The following is a 17676-nucleotide window of genomic DNA, read 5'->3' as shown; positions in this document are numbered from 1 at the left end:
GGGTAGACCTAAATAACTTGGAATGAGATAGTAAGGATTTAATAGCCCTGAATTTGTCGAAGAAAAGTGTCCATGATCACATAAATTGGAGAAAAATAATTCATTTAACCGACCCCACCTAGTGGGACTTAAGGCTTGATTGTTTGTTGTTGTTGTTGTTGAATGTAACATCTATATTTTCCAACGCTACCCGTCTGTTTGGTTTAAAGGGATGGAGCCTAGGGAAGGGATACTTGAAAGCTGCCTCTTGGGGTACATCCATGGCCTGCATAAGGGCAGCCTACCACCGGGCAAAGCCCATTCTTCAAAACCTCTTTTGTGAACTTGGAATTGATTTTTGTATCTGCATTCCACATTCTTTGGCAACGACATCAGTTATGCATGAATGAATTGCCCTGGATGCTGTACCCCATGCTTGTCCTCTAGATATGCAGTGGAATGACCCAAAATGTTGGGGCAAAGGCTTTGTGGCTATACTTTACAAGTTCTTTTGATATTTTGTAGGTAATTTCTATAAATTACCAAGATTAATTGATTAAATCCTTCCATTTTAAAGTTGCAATATACAGATATTTGTTGCTTGGATGCAACTTGGGTTCAGTTTTGAATTTACAATTATTCCTAAAATCTTGATTAGAGTGTTTTGTGCTTAATTGCCTGCAGGAATTAGCAAACTTGCAGTGTTCTGTGAATTATGGTCGGGATTTAAAGAGGGGTTTTCTTGATTAGTTTCTGTTAGGTTTGTTTCTTTTCTCTTTGTTTTTTTATTCTTTTGGTTACCTTTTTCCTCTCTTTTTGAGGATTTCTTCTCCTCTCTATGGTTGTAGTTTGTTTATTTTTCTTTCTTCACACTTTCTTTTGCTATAAAAAAATTCCTCTCAGTAAGTTGGTTTTGATACTACTCAGTGAACTAGATATGTTTTGATTGTGCCTCTTATTACCCTCTTGATGTCTTTAAATAGTTAAGACATGACTCCCTCGCTAAATGCTACACTTATTCATTCAGAGGCCATTTCACAGCTTAGAATCTGATTGAGCAATTGGAACCTAGTAGTTAATTTTACTAAACGATCCAGAATCTTGGGTTTTACTGTGTCTCTGCCTGAGGACACCAGTAACAATTTGCTTAAAGACTTTCTTTGTCATCGTTCTTCTTCTTCTTCTCCTTTTTATTTTTTTTGGCTTTGGTGCACAAATTTAGATTGAGTGTTCAATTCTTTGTTAATGAGTGTTAGCTGATATTATATGGTGGAGGAGAACAGATCTTTGGAAGATAAGGTTAGAGCTGTGATGAGTTAATCTGCAAATCAATTGGAAGAGGTTTTATTGAAGGAGGATAACAGCTGCTGGCAAAAGCCCCAAGTGAAGTGGTTAAGTAGGGTGACTGTAATATTTGGTTGTTTTAATTGTATCCAAAAAACTAAAAAATTTGGTTGTTTAATAGAGTTGCGTGGGGGAAGAGGAACAGTTTTATAAATGAATTGGTCCAATTGGAGTTAAATTTGGGAGTTATTATTAGTGATCAGTGTTTAATTATGGGGGAGGTGTTGGAGTTTCATGAGAAATTACATACAAGTGATTTTTCTTCTAGGCTTACGGTTGAAGGTTTAGAGTGGTATCCTATTTTTTATGAATAAGGCCACTGGTTAAGAAAGGCTTTTTGAGGCAGATGGAATGAAACCATTTTATGGCACTTGTTCCTTAGCTACTTTACAAAATTTTGATCACTTCCCTAATTTTTTTAGTCCCGTAAGTTGTCATGGGGCCCTACCCCTGTCAGGTTTGAGAACATGTGGTTGAACCATGTGATGTTTAAGCACTTGGTTAAGGATTCTTAGGGAGAGGATGCAGAGAGAGGCTGGAAAGGCTTTAGATTCATGAGGAAATCAAAATGGCTGGACGAGAAATTGAAATTATGGAATAAGTAGGAGTTGTGAGACGTTAGAATTAGAAAATCTAGTCTCTTTGGCTAGTTGGTGGCCTTGGATAGCAAGGAGGTGGAGGTTATTCTTTCGGAAAGTGAGGAGGCTAGAAGAGTTTCTATAGAAAATGAGAATAAATCAATTGTATATTCAATTGTGTATTCTTGACATATACGAGTCCTTATTTAACATGTACACGGAGAATAAAATATGGAAATATAAAAGTCAACCCATACAATCAGCCTAAATATTGGATCTAATTAGAGTCTTAATCTTCTACCACAATCTCCTCCAAATCCCTTCCAAATCATTCGGGATTTCCACACTTCCCCTCAAGTTGGATCATATATATTGATCATGTCTAACTTGCAAATAAATTTTAAGCTAGATCTCTGTAATCCATTAGTGAAAATATATGCTAATTGTTCTCTTGTAGGGATATAGGTCATGCAAATTGGCCCCTTCTCAATTTTATCCTTTATAAAATGCCTGTCCACTTCTATATGTTTAGTCCTGTCGTGTTGAACAGGATTATGAGAAATACTAATGAAGGCTTTGTTGTCGCAATAGAGTTTGATGGGGAGCTCTACTGTGATGTGTAGTTCTTCCAAAAGTTTTTGTAACCATAGCCCTTCACACATCCCTTGTGCACAGCTCTGAATTCAGCCTCGACACTGCTTCTGGCTACCACACTCTGCTTCTTTCTCCTCCATGTTACTAGATTTCCCCAAACATAGGTACAATAGCCGGTAGTAGACCTTCTGTCTTCTGCTGATCCTACCCAATCCGCATCTGTGTAGATCTCTACCTTCTTACTATTACCTTTCTTGAAGAATAGTCCTCGCCCTGGAGAGCCTTTTAGATATTTGAGAATCTTATGTACTGCTTCTAGGTGACTCTCCTTTGGTGAGTGCATGTTCTGACTGACCACACTTACAGCGAAAGTAATGTCAGGTCTAGTGTGAGAGAGGTAGATCAATCTACCTACTAGTCTTTGATATCTCTCTCTATCCATAGGCTTTCCTATGTCTTCCGTTCTTTTTCCTGCCTTGATAGGAGTATCGCTTAATTTACAACAGTCTCGATCAAAAGGTCAAGTACATATTTTCTCTGGGAGACACTAATTTCCTTTCTTGATCTAGCGACCTCCATTTCCAGGAAATATCGCATTTGACGCAGGTCTTTTACCTCAAACTTTGTGGCTAAGACCACCTTCAATCTCTCCACCTCTCTTGTGTCATCTCTAGTGAGAATGATGTCATCAACGTACACAATCAGGATGGTCTTTCTTCCCTCATTGGATTGTTTGAAGAACATAGTGTCATCTGATTGCCCCTGTCGATATCCTTGATTCTTTATCACCTTTGCAAATCTATCAAACCACGCCCTCGATGATTGCTTGAGTCCATACAGGGATTTCTTCAATTTACACACTCTGGTTTCTTCTCCCTCCTTGCAAAATCCTGGTGGTAGCGTCATGAACCCTTCTTCTTCTAGCTCACCATTTAGAAAAGCATTCTTGATGTCAAATTGATGGAGTGGCCAATCCAGGTTTGCTGCTAGGGACAAGAGAACTCCTATAGTGTTCAGCTTTGCTACTAGTGTAAATGTCTCGGTGTAGTCAATACCATAAGTTTGAGTGGACCCCTTTGCCACAAGGCGGGCTTTGTATCGTTCTATTGTGCCATCAACCTTGTACTTTACTGTGAACACCTACTTACAGCCCACTAGTTTCTTCCCCCTTGGTAAAGTCATCACCTCCCAAGTTCCATTTTTTTTCTAGTGCCCTTATCTCTTCCATCACTGCCTCTCTCCACTCTGGATTCTTTCAAGGTTAGAAGTAAAAGCACGACACTTGGCAGAAAGAGCATTGTAAGATACAAATTTTGAGATAGGGTGGAGAGTACACGAACGAGGTTGTTTTCTAAGAGCAATAGGTAAGTCATTTTTACCTGGTCGGGATTGGAGTCGGACTCATGAGGAGTTGGAACTATAATCGGTTCTGACTCTTTTGGTGCTTCGAAAGTGTGTCTCATTGGACTTCGATTTCGGCCTCCTTGAGTAGACAAGTGTTTCCCTCTTTGTTTGTATTTCCGCATCTTCCCCCGAGTTCAAGTTTCCTTCTGTACTAGGTGAAGGGGTGGATATAGGGGTATGGAGTGGTCTCGAAAACAACAATATCGAAGTAGTCTGAGTTTGAGGGTCGAGCTTTACTCAAGGACTCCCCCTGAAACGAGTAGTAGGGGGTATGTTCGAAGAAGGTGACATCCAGGCTAGCATAGAGTTTCTGGGAGATTAGGTCATAGCATTTGTAACCCTTCTATGTGGGAGAGTAACCAAGAAAGACACATTTAAGTGCTCTGGGATCCGATTTGTTTCGCTTGGGTGCGTGTATATGGACAAATACAGTGGACCCAAAGACATGAAGCGGAAGATGTGGGCCGAGCCTAGAATTGGGAAAAGTCTGTTGGAGTTTTTGGAGCGGAGTTGCAAAGGATAGGACTCTACTAGGCATTTGGTTAATGAGGTATGTGGCTGTCAAAATTGTGTCACCCCAAAATTTTGTTGGCATGTGAGAGGTGAACAACAAGGCATGAGCAACTTCAAGGATATGTCGATTTTTCCGTTCAGAAACCCCATTTTGTTGAGGGGTGTCAACACAAGAGCTTTGATGGATAATACCATTCTCTTGAAGATATGTGCCCAAGGAGTGATTAAAATACTCAGTACCATTGTTAGTATGAATGATTTGGATTTTTGTGTGAAACTAGGTTTGTATCATAGAGTGAAAATTCATGAAGAGTGATCGAACCTCAGTTTTATTAGTCAAAAAATATACTTAACACAGACGAGTGTGATCATCAATAAAGGTAGTAAACCATTTTTTATGGGTCGTATTAGGAGTACGAGAAGGATCCCGTAGATCACTGTGAATTAGACTAAATGGCATGGATGGTTTATACTGAGATCTAGGAAAAGTAGTACGATGGTGTTTGGCAAGTTCATACACTTCACATTGAAAATCCAAGGCAGCTTTATTCAAACATATTGAAGGAAATAAGTGCTGCAAATATTGAAAACTAGGATGTCCCATCCTTTTATGCCATAACAAAAGTTCACTTTCCCTAGGACTAGATGCAGAATTACAAATAGTAGGAGGACACGGCCCATTCACATTAGCTTTGTCGAAGTAGTAGAGCCCGTCACATTCCTTAGCACTGCCAATCGTCTCCCTTGATGATAGGTCTTGAAAGACACAATGAGAGGTTAGGATTTTAGCTGAGCAATTAGACTATTTGGTTAATTGACTAATAGACAGCAAATTGCACGATAAATTAGGAACATGGAGGACAAATTCAAGAGTAATAGATTCAGAAATTAGAATACTCCCTTTGCCAGCGACAGGGGATAGAGTCCCATCGGTAATTTTGACTTTTAAATTACTGGCACATGGTGAGTATGTTGAAAATAAATGACGAGCATCGGTTATATGGTCAAATGCACCAGAGTCAATAATCCAAGGGGTAAAATGAGAAGTGGAACTAAGGGCTATAAAAAAAGTACCTTTGTGGGCTAAAGAACCAGATGACATAGTATTAGAGGACTGACCCGAGGCTTGGAAATTGGAAAATAGCTCATATATTTTCGCAAGTTGGTCGGAATTAAATCCTCCACTAGAAGCTGTCGGGCCATGGACTACTATGGGTATGTTGTTGTTGTTGTATTTTTTTTATTTTTTTTTATTTTTTTATTTTTATTTTTTATTTTTTTTCTGGGTTTCGGTGGAGGCCTGATGACCATGAGCTTTGTTGGGCCGTCTGGGCTTCCAATTTGCAGGCTTGCCATGTAAGGTCCAGCAGGTGTCTTTAGTATGGCCCGTTTTTTTGCAATGCTCACAATAGGGCCTTCTAGACTGTTTTGGGCTGGATCCAGTATGAGGCCCACAGGTTACAAGAGCTGATGCCTCGGGCCTAGACTGGTTTTGCTCCTTCAACATCACATTCCTCCTACTTTCCTCATGCCGAACCTTAGAGAAGACTTCTTGAATGGAGGGCAGCAGCTAGTGACCTAGAATCTTGCTCCTCATATCGTCAAGCTCTCAGTTCAGCCCCCCCAGAAACTCGAATACTCTCTCGTTCTCCATCGTCTTCTTGAAACGTACACTGTCACCTGTGCATTCCCATTCCTCTTCGCAGCTGAGATCGAGTTCTTTCCAAAGTCCGAGAATCTCGGTGTAGTATTCTGTGACTTCCCAATCTCCTTGCTTTGTCTGCCATAGCCGCGTCTTCAACTCAAAAATCTGGGAAGCATTTTCAGCATTGGAGTATGTCTCACGCATCGCATCCCACACGTCCTTTGCCTTCGGGAGAAACATGTACGTTTTGCCAATGACTGGTTTCATAGAGTTTATCAAGCATGACGTTATCAAGGAATTCTCGGACCGCCATTTTTGGGATGTCACTGCATCGGTAGGAGGTGGTCACCGAGTCTAATAACGAGTTTGATTGACTGTGCCCATTCTCTGTAATTCTTACCATTGAATTTTTCAACAGTAAGATGGAGTGGGGAATTCTCGAATTCACCGGCCGAGCCCATGGAGGAGGTTATCTCCGACTCTCCTTCCTGGGTTGCCGATTGGCTGGACTCATGGCTGTCTCCTTTTTGGGCAACCATGGATTGCGTAGGGTTTCAGAGTAACCTGAGCTTTGATACCATGTAGAAAATGAGAATAAATCAATTGTATATTCAATTGTGTATTCTTTACATACTCGAGTCCCTATTTAACATGTACACAGAGTATAAAATTTGGAAATATAAAAGTCAACCCATACAATCAGCCTAAATATTGGATCTAATTAGAGCCTTAATCTTCTACCACAGTCTCCTCCAAATCCCTTCCAAATCATTCGGGATTTCTACAGTTTCAATTAAAAATGAGTTGAAAGAGGTAGTTTTCTAGGAAATAAGTAGTTGGAGCTGGACAGAGGTTTGTTGGTCTAAAAAGGAGGGGGGCGGGGGGGGGGGGGGGAGTCGGGTCTTGGTAATTTGGTGTCTAACAACACCGCACTTTTTGCTAAATGGTTTGGTGCTTTCCCTTGGAAGATATTCCCTGTGGCATAGAGTTATACGAAGTGAGTTTGGAACAAACTGTTTGGTATTATTGAAGAGAGTTGGGTTTGCCCCTATTCACTGGAAGATGTTAGTCATATCATTTGCTGGCTTTGGAAGAAGGATAGTGCAAATCTGTGGAAGAGAGGCAAGTTTGCAGTCTTATGTGGTTTATGGCTGGAATGTAACGTGAGGATTTTTTATTTTTTGGGAGAAGTTAATTTGGTCATTGGCGTGGGAAAATATTCAGTATATGGCTTCTTTATGGTGTGTCGGGTTTGGAATTTTTAGGGAAGCTAGTTTTCAGGATTTAAATAGGGATTGGAGGAACTGGTTGGCTTGATTTTTTCTGTTTTATTTATTTATTCTGGCTTGATTCAGATTTTTTTTCAGGAGATATCTTATTCTCCCTCCTTGTAGATTCTTTCCCTATTAATGAAAATTCTTTTGCTATTAAAAAGAATTGGCTAGGGTGCTGTTCAAGAGAATAATGAAGTTTTGTGTATGACTGTATATGTCATGGAGTGCTTTATTCTTTTTTAAAAGAACTGATGAAGTAATAAGAGAATATATTAATCGCTGCGGAAAGGTACAAGGCACAACTCAGCATATGAAGCAAAAATTAGAAGGCTTATATATACATATAGTCTCCTCGTGGAAACAAGCCTTCATTTCAACCATCAGATTTGATCTTTCTAGAACTAATGTTTCTTCTATCTACATAAGAAGGGTTTTTTTTAATAGTAGATTCAACAACTACAGCATTTTCATATGGTCTTGGCTTTCTTGCTTTCCGTAAATGATAAATCGTGGCAGCTCAAAGCACACTGCAGGTACAAGAGAACAAGTATTGCTAGAATTCATCAATTATCAAACTAAGCCAATTGATCTTAGCTTCCCAAGGAAGGTCTCTTTTATCAAGGATAGATTGATACTTTAGTTGCAAATGAGTGTTGATGATGTTGTAACGTGTAAGGATGAGTAATCATGGAATCGTATTAACTTGGATTTGAGAAGCTTATAATGTGATGAATTTGGGTTTCTTAGATATGTGTTGGAGAGAGGAAATTGACTAGCAGTTGCACTTCTTTGTCTATGTCAGTAACTGTTAATGGTGAGCCTGAGTAGTGGTTCGCTGCAGGGTGATCCTCTCTCTCTTTTCTTATTTACTTTGGTGGATGTTGCACTTAGTAAGGCGGTGATGCATGCTTAGGGATTGAGGATTATCTAAGGCCTTTATATATGGGGAGAGGGCTCAAGATTCACCAATTGCAGCTTGCCGATGATACTGTCTTTTGGAGATTGATGCTACTCTTGGTTATTGCCTTCATTAATGAGCATTTTTAACTTTTGAGGTAGTCTTTGTGTGTAAAATTAATGTGGAAAATAGTGTTGTTGATATTAACTTAGGGTCAACTATGGTTTGTAGGTCTAATAATAGGTTAAGTGGGCTGTGAGGTGTTGGAGTGACCTTTGTCTTATATAGGCTGTCTTTCATGAAGTAACACTAGGTTTATCTCTTTTGAATTTTGGTTTTTGAGAGAGTGAATCATTGTCTCTAGGGTTGGAAACATGCTAATATTTCTTTTAAAGGATAGGATTACTCTTATTTCTTCTTGTATTTCTACTATTGCTCTTTACTTTTGTCTTTGTTTAGGATTTTGGTAGGTATAGCAGAGACAATTGAACATTTGATGAAGGATTTTTTATGGTCATGTTTGTGTGTTTGGCATGTTTTTAAATCGTAGTTGCAAGTAATGTTGGGTAGCAGTCATGGGTGTTGTAGGATGCGGGAGAAGCGGATGTTACACACAGAAAAGTAGTTGTAGTGGCTGTGAACATTTTTCGTGCAGGTTCAACCATGCCTAAATGAAAGAATAATCATGGAATATTCCAAAACACGAGTTTTATGAAATTTGGTTGCATTTACTCAACCTAAAAACAATCTAATACACAACATCATTTTTATATTAATTTCGTTCTAGTTCCATTTTTTGGTCTTGTGTTTTTTGTTTTCTTTTATCTTTCTTTTTTCTTCTGTCTTTTTTCTTTTAATTTGGTGGACTTCTTGTCCCCACACGTTGTACCTTCTCTTCTTTCTATCTTAAATACTTTATTTTATTATAAAAAAAAAAGAAAAAAAAAAGAAATATGCTTGAAATTGACAACCAATAAATTAGAGACATAAATTGGGTCTACATACATATACATTAAATTCATTACATTATAACAAGTCACCATCATACACAATGATATGGAGGTTGTTCGTAGTCTTGTCTCCATCTCTAGTGTCAGTTGATGGGGAATCTTCTCCCCGCCCTTGTGGAAATACATAACTAATAAACCTATGTTCACATAATTTATTTGTTGCTCCTAAAAGTCCACTAGTGACGAAAATCAAACTAAAAAAGGAGGTGCATAATCTCCTCCTTGACTTTATCTTGGATCATATCCATACCCATAGGTTGTGGCTGGGTTGGCTCTAAGTAGTGAGTAGAAGGCTCACTAGAACCACTGGGAAAAGCTCCATAGGGATATATGCAAGATGTAGGTTATAAAAATTCTAATGTGGTGGAGGTGGATAGTAACTACCATCATGAGATCTAATAACTGTGATGTGTGATGAATCATGTAATTTAAAGTCTCCAAAAGTACGAACCATATCATATGACTCTTCAGAAAAGATCCTCAATCTTGATGGCTGTGACTTCTTATAGGTTGTGCTCTATGACTCCGAAAGAGGGCAACCACTAGTAGCATTCCTCTTGGGTTGTGAAGATTGGTACTGAGGACTACCCAAATCATAATTTCTAGGCACATCTAAATCTACAATGACCAAATGATGTTTCCCCTACAAATGATATCCTTGTGTCATATCCATAGCCTCTTGTTGTCCTTGCCTATAATCATACACTACACCTTCACCCCTGCCACCACTATCACCCACCCCACTATCACCACTAGCAGTAGCATCATTATGACTTAGTGGGCTCAAAACACTTATTATCATGTGTTTGTTCGGGAGTGAACTTGAATCTTGCACATTTATTGGTGGTTCATCAATTACTTTCTTAGTACCATCAACTTCTTCATCTAACTAGTTCGAATTATCAGAGTAAAATGGTGTTTATTTCTCTTTAAGCCATGGATTCAAAGGATCATCTTCTTCAATGATGTAATCCAAGTTAATGGGCTTTGAACGATCTTTTATATCCTATTGGATTCTCCTTATTGTTTGCCTCAACTTGAGCCTCATGTTATAATGCAAGAAACAAGTTTTTGTCACATTATATACTTCTGAGTTGCCTTGTTTTTTGTGTGGGTGAGGCTAAATGTGCTCTAATTATGTTCAATATTTGAAGTAGATATGGTTTGGCTAAGAACTCTTGGTTTCTATTTGTTGAAGCTTGGGAGCACACATGCCATAATTTTTTTTTCCATAGCAAAAGAAATTCATTGATAGATTAAGAATGTACTATTAGGAGAAGAGACATCTCCTTATCAAACTCTTGGAAGCCCTAGAGAAACGAAAAAAGAAATACCAAAAGGCACAAAAACAATACAGGAAAATCAGTGTGCCCTAATAATAAGTCAACTAATGAATATCCAAAATGAACATCCCCTTGAAGTTTTCATTACCCACATACCGAAGAGAAGCCAAATAATGAATCTTCTCCCACACCAACAAAAGTGATATCTTCTTCCCTAAGAATATAAGTGTGTTACGTTCCTTCCACAGACCCCAAAATATTGCAAATTTAGCACGACTTCATTAGTTCCTTCCTTTTTCCTTACATATGCCATAATGAATCCACCATTTTGCTGCATTAAATAATTGAAGAAGTACAAGTTTTGAAAAGGAAAATTTGAACATAGAATAGAAATAGTTATTAAACATCCTTAAATTACTAGGATTTGTTTGTATAACTACTCTATGTGCCAATGGGGTACCAAATGTCTCAGCAACTAACTACCAAATATCTTGGAAAATAACTACAAATGGATGATTGTGTGTCATATTTATAAAGTCATTCTCTCGATATAAATTATCATTGAGTACTCAATACTTGATTAGTTGCCCGACTTTGAGTATGTAATTTTGGCACCAATTTAGTTATTAGTTTTTTGACCCCATCAATAATTTCTCTAGCTATGCAAGAGAAGGGTGGGCCCAAATCGAGGATTGAGAAAATAGATTAGATTCATAAACATATTAATGAGTAATGGTGCTTTACTATAAGCACATAGCGATATAGCATTTTGTGTAATCTAAAAGTTAAAAATGCAATTATTAAAACTATTGAGCTGCATATCTTAATGCAATTGAAAATCCACTAGTTATCAATTGTTTTCCAATAATCATTCTAAAACAAGTGATCTTTTTGAATTGCAAGCTTTGCCCTATCAATTGTCTCGTATATGAAACCCACGGTTGGTTTTCATCACCATCAATCAATTTTAGAACTTTCACCAAGGGTTCCTACACCTTAATTATCTCTAAAGCCTTTTGCCAAAACTCTTTCCTTAATATAATCTTCTTAGCCTCATATGGTAGGCCTGATTTTACAATCCCAAACTTTGAATGTTTCCAAGCATTTGATGTGTGCATTTCCCTCAAAAAAATTTTTATTCCTTACAATGGTATCTAAAGTAATAAAGTTGGTGGCAAATCAAGTAATGGTAAGATGAAACAATTCTCTATTATTTGTGGATTTCCTCGTGAAATTCATTGTTGATGTGAGTGTAAATGAACAAAATTATTGTTTCCAAGACCTTTTAGACATTATGTTTCTCAACAATGCTTTCTAATACAAGGTCAATGCAATGAGCTACACGTGCTATTCAATACATATTAGGCCTCTTCCGCATCAATAATGTCCCCCTAGCCTTCATTGTAACTTCATTGTCAGTCACTATTTGGACAACATTTTCCTCTCTAATTTCTTCAACAACTTCATCCATTAATCTGGAATCAAATTATGGATTTAATAATTAGTATTAATAATCCCTAATAAAAAACATACAAGTCTACAAAACTATTTACATAAACAATCAAAATTTCCTAAATAGTTCCTCTAGACACTTATGAGGCATCAACTGACTTATGGAACACAACACCCTATTGCAGTACACTAGAAAATTTATCATGTGTTTTCTAGTTGGTCGTAACCATCCAAAACACATAATGCTCCTTTCATATGCGAGCGAAAATGATATATGACTCTTCATATCATGATACTCTTGCTCCAAATAAACTTCAGAGATCTCATAGGGTTTTGGGCCCTTTTTCTCATTTTTCTAACCTTTGCAATAATATCAAGTATATGTGACATAGATTAAGAGTTAGGAACATTTGTTGTGATCCAATTATATGTTACACTTTCCCTACCGCTTTCCTTTACTTGCTTCTTTAGGAGTTTGGTATTGATCTTTAGTTGTGTGGTACTACTGGTTCTTTCATGAGCAAGACACATTGTCCTTAGTCTAGCTTCTGGGATTGGGATTGATCCATTCATTCACTACCTTCAGTGTCTTGAACACTACGTGATTTGGCTCTACCAAGACCACTATTGCTACTAGAGCCACCCTCCTCTTCATAAGTATCACTCCTCCCACTAGTTCTTTCCTTAAATCTTTGTCTCTCTTTCCATTGTTGTTATGACTAAATGTTTTCCTATTGGTCAAATCTCATTCTTTCTTCATATGAATCTTCTTTGTCACTCAAATTCTCAAAATCTCCTTTGATTTGAGTTTCCATTTCTTTTTGCCTCAACTCTCAGTGTTTGTTAAGGTTGTCTATGAGTAGGGGTGAGCAAACGGTCGGTTCGGCCAAATTCGGTTAATTAACCGAATTAACCGAAATTTTCAGTTAATGAGAATTGTTAACCGAATCGACCGAATTGAGGGGCCTCACCGAATCGAACCGACCGAATTACCTTTTCGGGTAATTCAGTTAACCGAATTTAATCGAATTAATTTGAAATTAATTAATAAAAACATAATATAATTGTAGATTTTTTTACCAAATACTAATTAAATATTAACAAATTAGCATATATTAATTAACATGTTAACAAATTAGCATATACTAATTAACATATTAACAAATTAACATTTACTAATTTATATTTAAATTTTAATTAATTATTAAATCGGTTATTTCGGTTAACTGAATTAACATTCTTCTTAACTGAACTTTGTAAAACCATAACCGAACCAACCGATCTTGTGTTCTTAACCGAACCAAACCGACCAATTTCGGTCAGTTAATTCGGTTAATTTGGGTTTCCCCGAATTATGCTTACCCCTATCTTTGAGTTTTAACCCTCACTTGTAGGGTTCAAGATTTCGATTCAAATCACCTTCATCAGCCCCATCTCCACCACCATCCTCTTCGTTGACCATACTTGCCCATCCTTAGATGGCCTAAACTCCCCACATGCAACCTCTAGATGGCCCTGCTCTATGTACTCCCAAAATTGATGAAAGCAAGCCTCCATTGTCACAAGTTTCCATTGTCATCCTTGACCACTTGATAAAATTTTGGCATCTCCAAGCTTGAATTGATGTTAGTTTGACTCCTCTTTGCCAAAAAGTGTCAATAGCTTGTCATTATTTCGTCACTAACAAGTAACAACCTTCTCTGTAGGAGTTGGACCTTGACATTTTTGTTGCTCAACCACCAGCGTCATATGAAGCCATTGGAGTTGCTTGACAATCATATTGTGCACCATTTTCAATTGCTTGAAGAAGCCAGCCCTAGTTTCGAAGGAGGCTGCTATTTTAAAATAGAGTCATTTATGGTCAGCAAACATCAATTCGTCCAAAGTAGGCTGATTTTTCAACTAACCTAGTTCAAATTGAATTTGTTCAATAAAATTGGACTAATGTGAAACAGAATTGAATTTGTTCAATCAAATTAGACCAATGTGAATTGGCCAGAAAAAAATGATCTTGAATTTTCTTTGGAAAAGTTAGGTTCTAGATGAACAAGATTTATTCTATGCTTTGCACCCTTATATTGTTCTTTGGGCCTAAGCATTAAAAATTAGAAGAGAGGCCTTCCTTTCCACCTAATCAAGAACAGGTTGTCCAACAAGAAGATGTAGTTGAGGAAGTTGCTAATGAAATTTTAGAACGATTGCATTGGGTGACCGATCTCCAACAGGCTAAGGTAGTTGAGGAAGCTACTATTAAGATCAAAGAATCAGTGTCTTGGGAGCAGAAGCTCCACCCTCGTGAATTCATAGTTCATAATTTTGCCAACTCCAATTCAAAGAGCTCTCCTATCATACAATCCTGTTTCCTTTTGAAAATAACAAATTACCCTGGTCTCCTTTAACCTTATTTATGGTCTTTATCCTTCATCCTTTGGATTTTTAAAACTTGAGGTCAAGTTTTTTCTAGTGGGAATAATGATGCAACATACTAAAAGGATCTACTTGAATTTCCTTATTTTATTGTAATTTCTTTTATATTTTTAGGGTAATTTATTTTGGTCATATATTCTGGATTCAAGGATATTAATATTTTGAGAGCTTAGAAAACTCATATTTTGGCTTAATTAGGTTTCTTAATTTAGATTACTTATTTTTCATGCATTATAAGCCTATGAATAGGCACTCATGTATTACTTTAGGAGATTGGAATTGAAAATTAAAGTTGTTGGAAATTGGTCCTGCATCAAGTAGCTATTTAGACTAACATACCTGAACTTCTAAAATATAGGTTGCAGGAGCTGCTGTGATCTTTGAGGTGCAAAGAAGTTCTAGATCAGAAGCTAGAAAGGAGGAACTGCGTAGGCAAGAATTTGAGGTAACACTGCAATTCTTTTTGTTCTTTTGGATATTGAATTGTTGTGTTAATGGTGCGATCTTTCAAGAATCACTATTTCTATATCTAAGATTCAAGAAACAAACCTAAATTTATGTCTTGATGCTTCTCTAGAAAGATCTTCTCATGCTCATTTAATGCCATTATATATATCTAGTAATTGCTTTATTAAAAAAATACCTAGCATTCCCAAATTAAATTGGTTTCTTGGGACCACTATATGGAGTTCTTCATATGCTATCTGCTTGCCTCTTGTAATTTAGTAAAGAACAATTGATTCTCGTGGGGTGATGGGACTGAAGGATAAATTCTTCTTGTTTCTCTATCAGTTGATTCTAATCAAAATTCCTTTTGTCATTTTCTTCTATTGTCATAATGCTTCATTTCATAATTCATCAAATTCCCAATGTGAGGCTTTTGAATTATTAACAAGATTTTCTGTAGACCGGTCAGTTGCATGGGCTTTATTTATTTTTCATATATAAAGTTAAGTTTTTACACACACACACACACACAATGTCATTGTTGCCTTTCAATGTTCCACCATATAAACTTTAATGTAAACAAGATATAATGTACATACCTAATGCACATAGAATTTTGCCATGTGGCTGAATTTGACAGTCCATAATTTTTTATTATTAGGGTTCTTGTTACATAGGCATGTTATTTTGAAAAAATGGGTAAATAACACTGGCACTTCTTAAGGTTTGATATAATTACACAGGCACCCCCACATATCAAAATAACACTAACAACCGTTTTAAATTAATTTTGATTGACAATTTTAAAGGTCCAAACAAATTGTATCTTATGCCCTTATTTTTAAATTACGTTCCAAACAATTAATGGACAACCCTATTTACTTGATTGAGCAATATGAAACACAAATTAACTAGGGCTTTATATTGTTCTAATGGCAATAAACATTGATTAAGTGGTTTTCCTTTTCTCATTTGAAAATATTGGCCTTGTATATGTATATTTATATATCACCATCATAATGGAAAGTGATTTATAGCCCCAAGGGTTCTTCTACTTTTTCCTGGAGGGTTGGAGTCATGATGTGGGTTAAAGGGAAGGGAGAGGTTGTAGATCGAGGGAGTACTCAAATGTTATTGTATAAATAATTCTAAAAATTGAAAACTTGAGACACTTCAGTGAAAATTGTTTGGAGGTTAACACCTTGCCAAACATGATTTTTCTTTTTAGGTGACTTTTTATTGTAAAAGGACAAAATTTCACTCAATATTTTAATTTCTTTGCTTAGAATGGGAGATGTGAATGAGACTTGATTCAATGGTAAGGGTGTTTACATCCAAACATGAAGGTCACAGGTTCAAATAACGGGAGTTTGAAATATTCTCCAAGCCTAGAGGTAAGCCTACATACATCTTACCCTGCCTAGAACCTTGATGGTTGGGAGCTTTGCGCACTTCGTGTTACATTTATTTAGAATACGAGATGATGGAGACAAAGTACCCATGTAACAGTACCATTTTAAATTTGAAGAAGTTAAATTGGTCATTGGTGTGGGAAAAGATTCAGTATATGGCTTCTTTATGGTGTGTTGGGTTTGGAATTTTTAGGGAAGCTAGTTTTCAAGACTTAAACAGGGATTGAAGGAACTAGTTGGCTTGATTTTTGTTGTTTTAGTATTTCTCTTTTTGGTTTGAATCAGGTTTTCTGCGGGAGATATCTTACCCTCCCTCCTTGTAAATTCTTTCCCTATTAATGAAATTTCTTTTGCTATATAAAAAAAAAAGCAGGACCATTTCGAATGAACCTCATCATGTCTATTCACATTGTGTGATTTTATATATTAAGGTCAATGTGATGACATGGACCTAATTAATACATTTCCCAAGTGATTTTATTTGACTGGGCTTTAAATAATTTAAATGTTGGTGTATGTGTTAAGGTCTTAAATTTTGAAGTCTTACATTCATTTTGTAATTTGACTTCCAATTTCTCGTAACAGAGGATATTGTGAAATATTTTGATTAGAAGTAATAAAATATCATGATAAGTAAGGCGTGTTATAAACTGTACACCGATGGAAGTGGTTATATTACACCACTAAATACTAAATCTTAGGATGTCTTTAGTGATTGTGTGTCAGATTTCTAGGGAATAAATTAGGAAATTCTATTTTTTGCAAATAAAATCTGAAATTACTATTTCAAATTCTTGTAGTTTCTGTTTCCTATTTTCTAGCCTAGAGATATGCTGATTTGATTTGCTGATTTTGTGGCCTTCCTAATTTGGTGGCCTTCCTCTACTATTTATCTTGTACTCGTGTCCCTTGAAATTTAATAAGAATGGTTATTCTTCTTCTCAAAAAACCTTCATGGTATCAGAGCCTCGTGCTCTTTTTCTATTTTGTTCTTTCCTCTGATGATGTCGTATAAGTCAGTGATGATTGGCGCCCAAAGAAATCCTATTGGCTCTTCCGATACTTCCAAAACCATTCCACCCAATCCCACTATTCCTCCCAAGCCTCTATGTGCCGATTACTTTTCGCAGAATTCAGCCCTTTATCTCACAGATACAAAACTCAATGGGCACAACTGTCTCGAGTGGGCTCAGTCCGTTAAATTGGTGATTGATGGAAGAGGCAAAATGGGGCATTTGACTGGCGAAATATCGAAACCGACCGCTGGTTACCCTAATCTAAAAAAATGGCAGTTTGAAAATTCTCTTATTATTGCTTGGCTCATCAATTCCATGGAACTTGCCATTGGAAAACCTCACCTATTTCTTCCCACTGCTAAAGACGTCTGGGAAGCCATTCGAGGTCTTTATTCGAACC

The 17676-nt window shown here is 36.9% G+C and overlaps 1 protein-coding gene across 1 annotated transcript in view; it reads left to right on the top strand.

Annotated features, from left to right (window-relative positions):
* LOC131144205 (OPA3-like protein) overlaps positions 1–17676 on the top strand; it is a 60700-nt gene that overhangs the window by 37858 nt on the left and 5166 nt on the right. Inside the window, exon 3 of the mRNA XM_058092680.1 lies at positions 14760–14846. Coding sequence (XP_057948663.1) covers positions 14760–14846 — 87 coding nt within the window. The remainder of the gene's footprint in view (positions 1–14759; positions 14847–17676) is intronic.

The sequence above is a fragment of the Malania oleifera genome, chromosome 12 (genome assembly GCF_029873635.1).
Source record: "Malania oleifera isolate guangnan ecotype guangnan chromosome 12, ASM2987363v1, whole genome shotgun sequence".
NCBI lineage: Eukaryota > Viridiplantae > Streptophyta > Magnoliopsida > Santalales > Ximeniaceae > Malania > Malania oleifera.
Note: the sequence above shows the minus strand (reverse complement) of the source record. Positions and strands in the feature narration are given on the sequence as shown.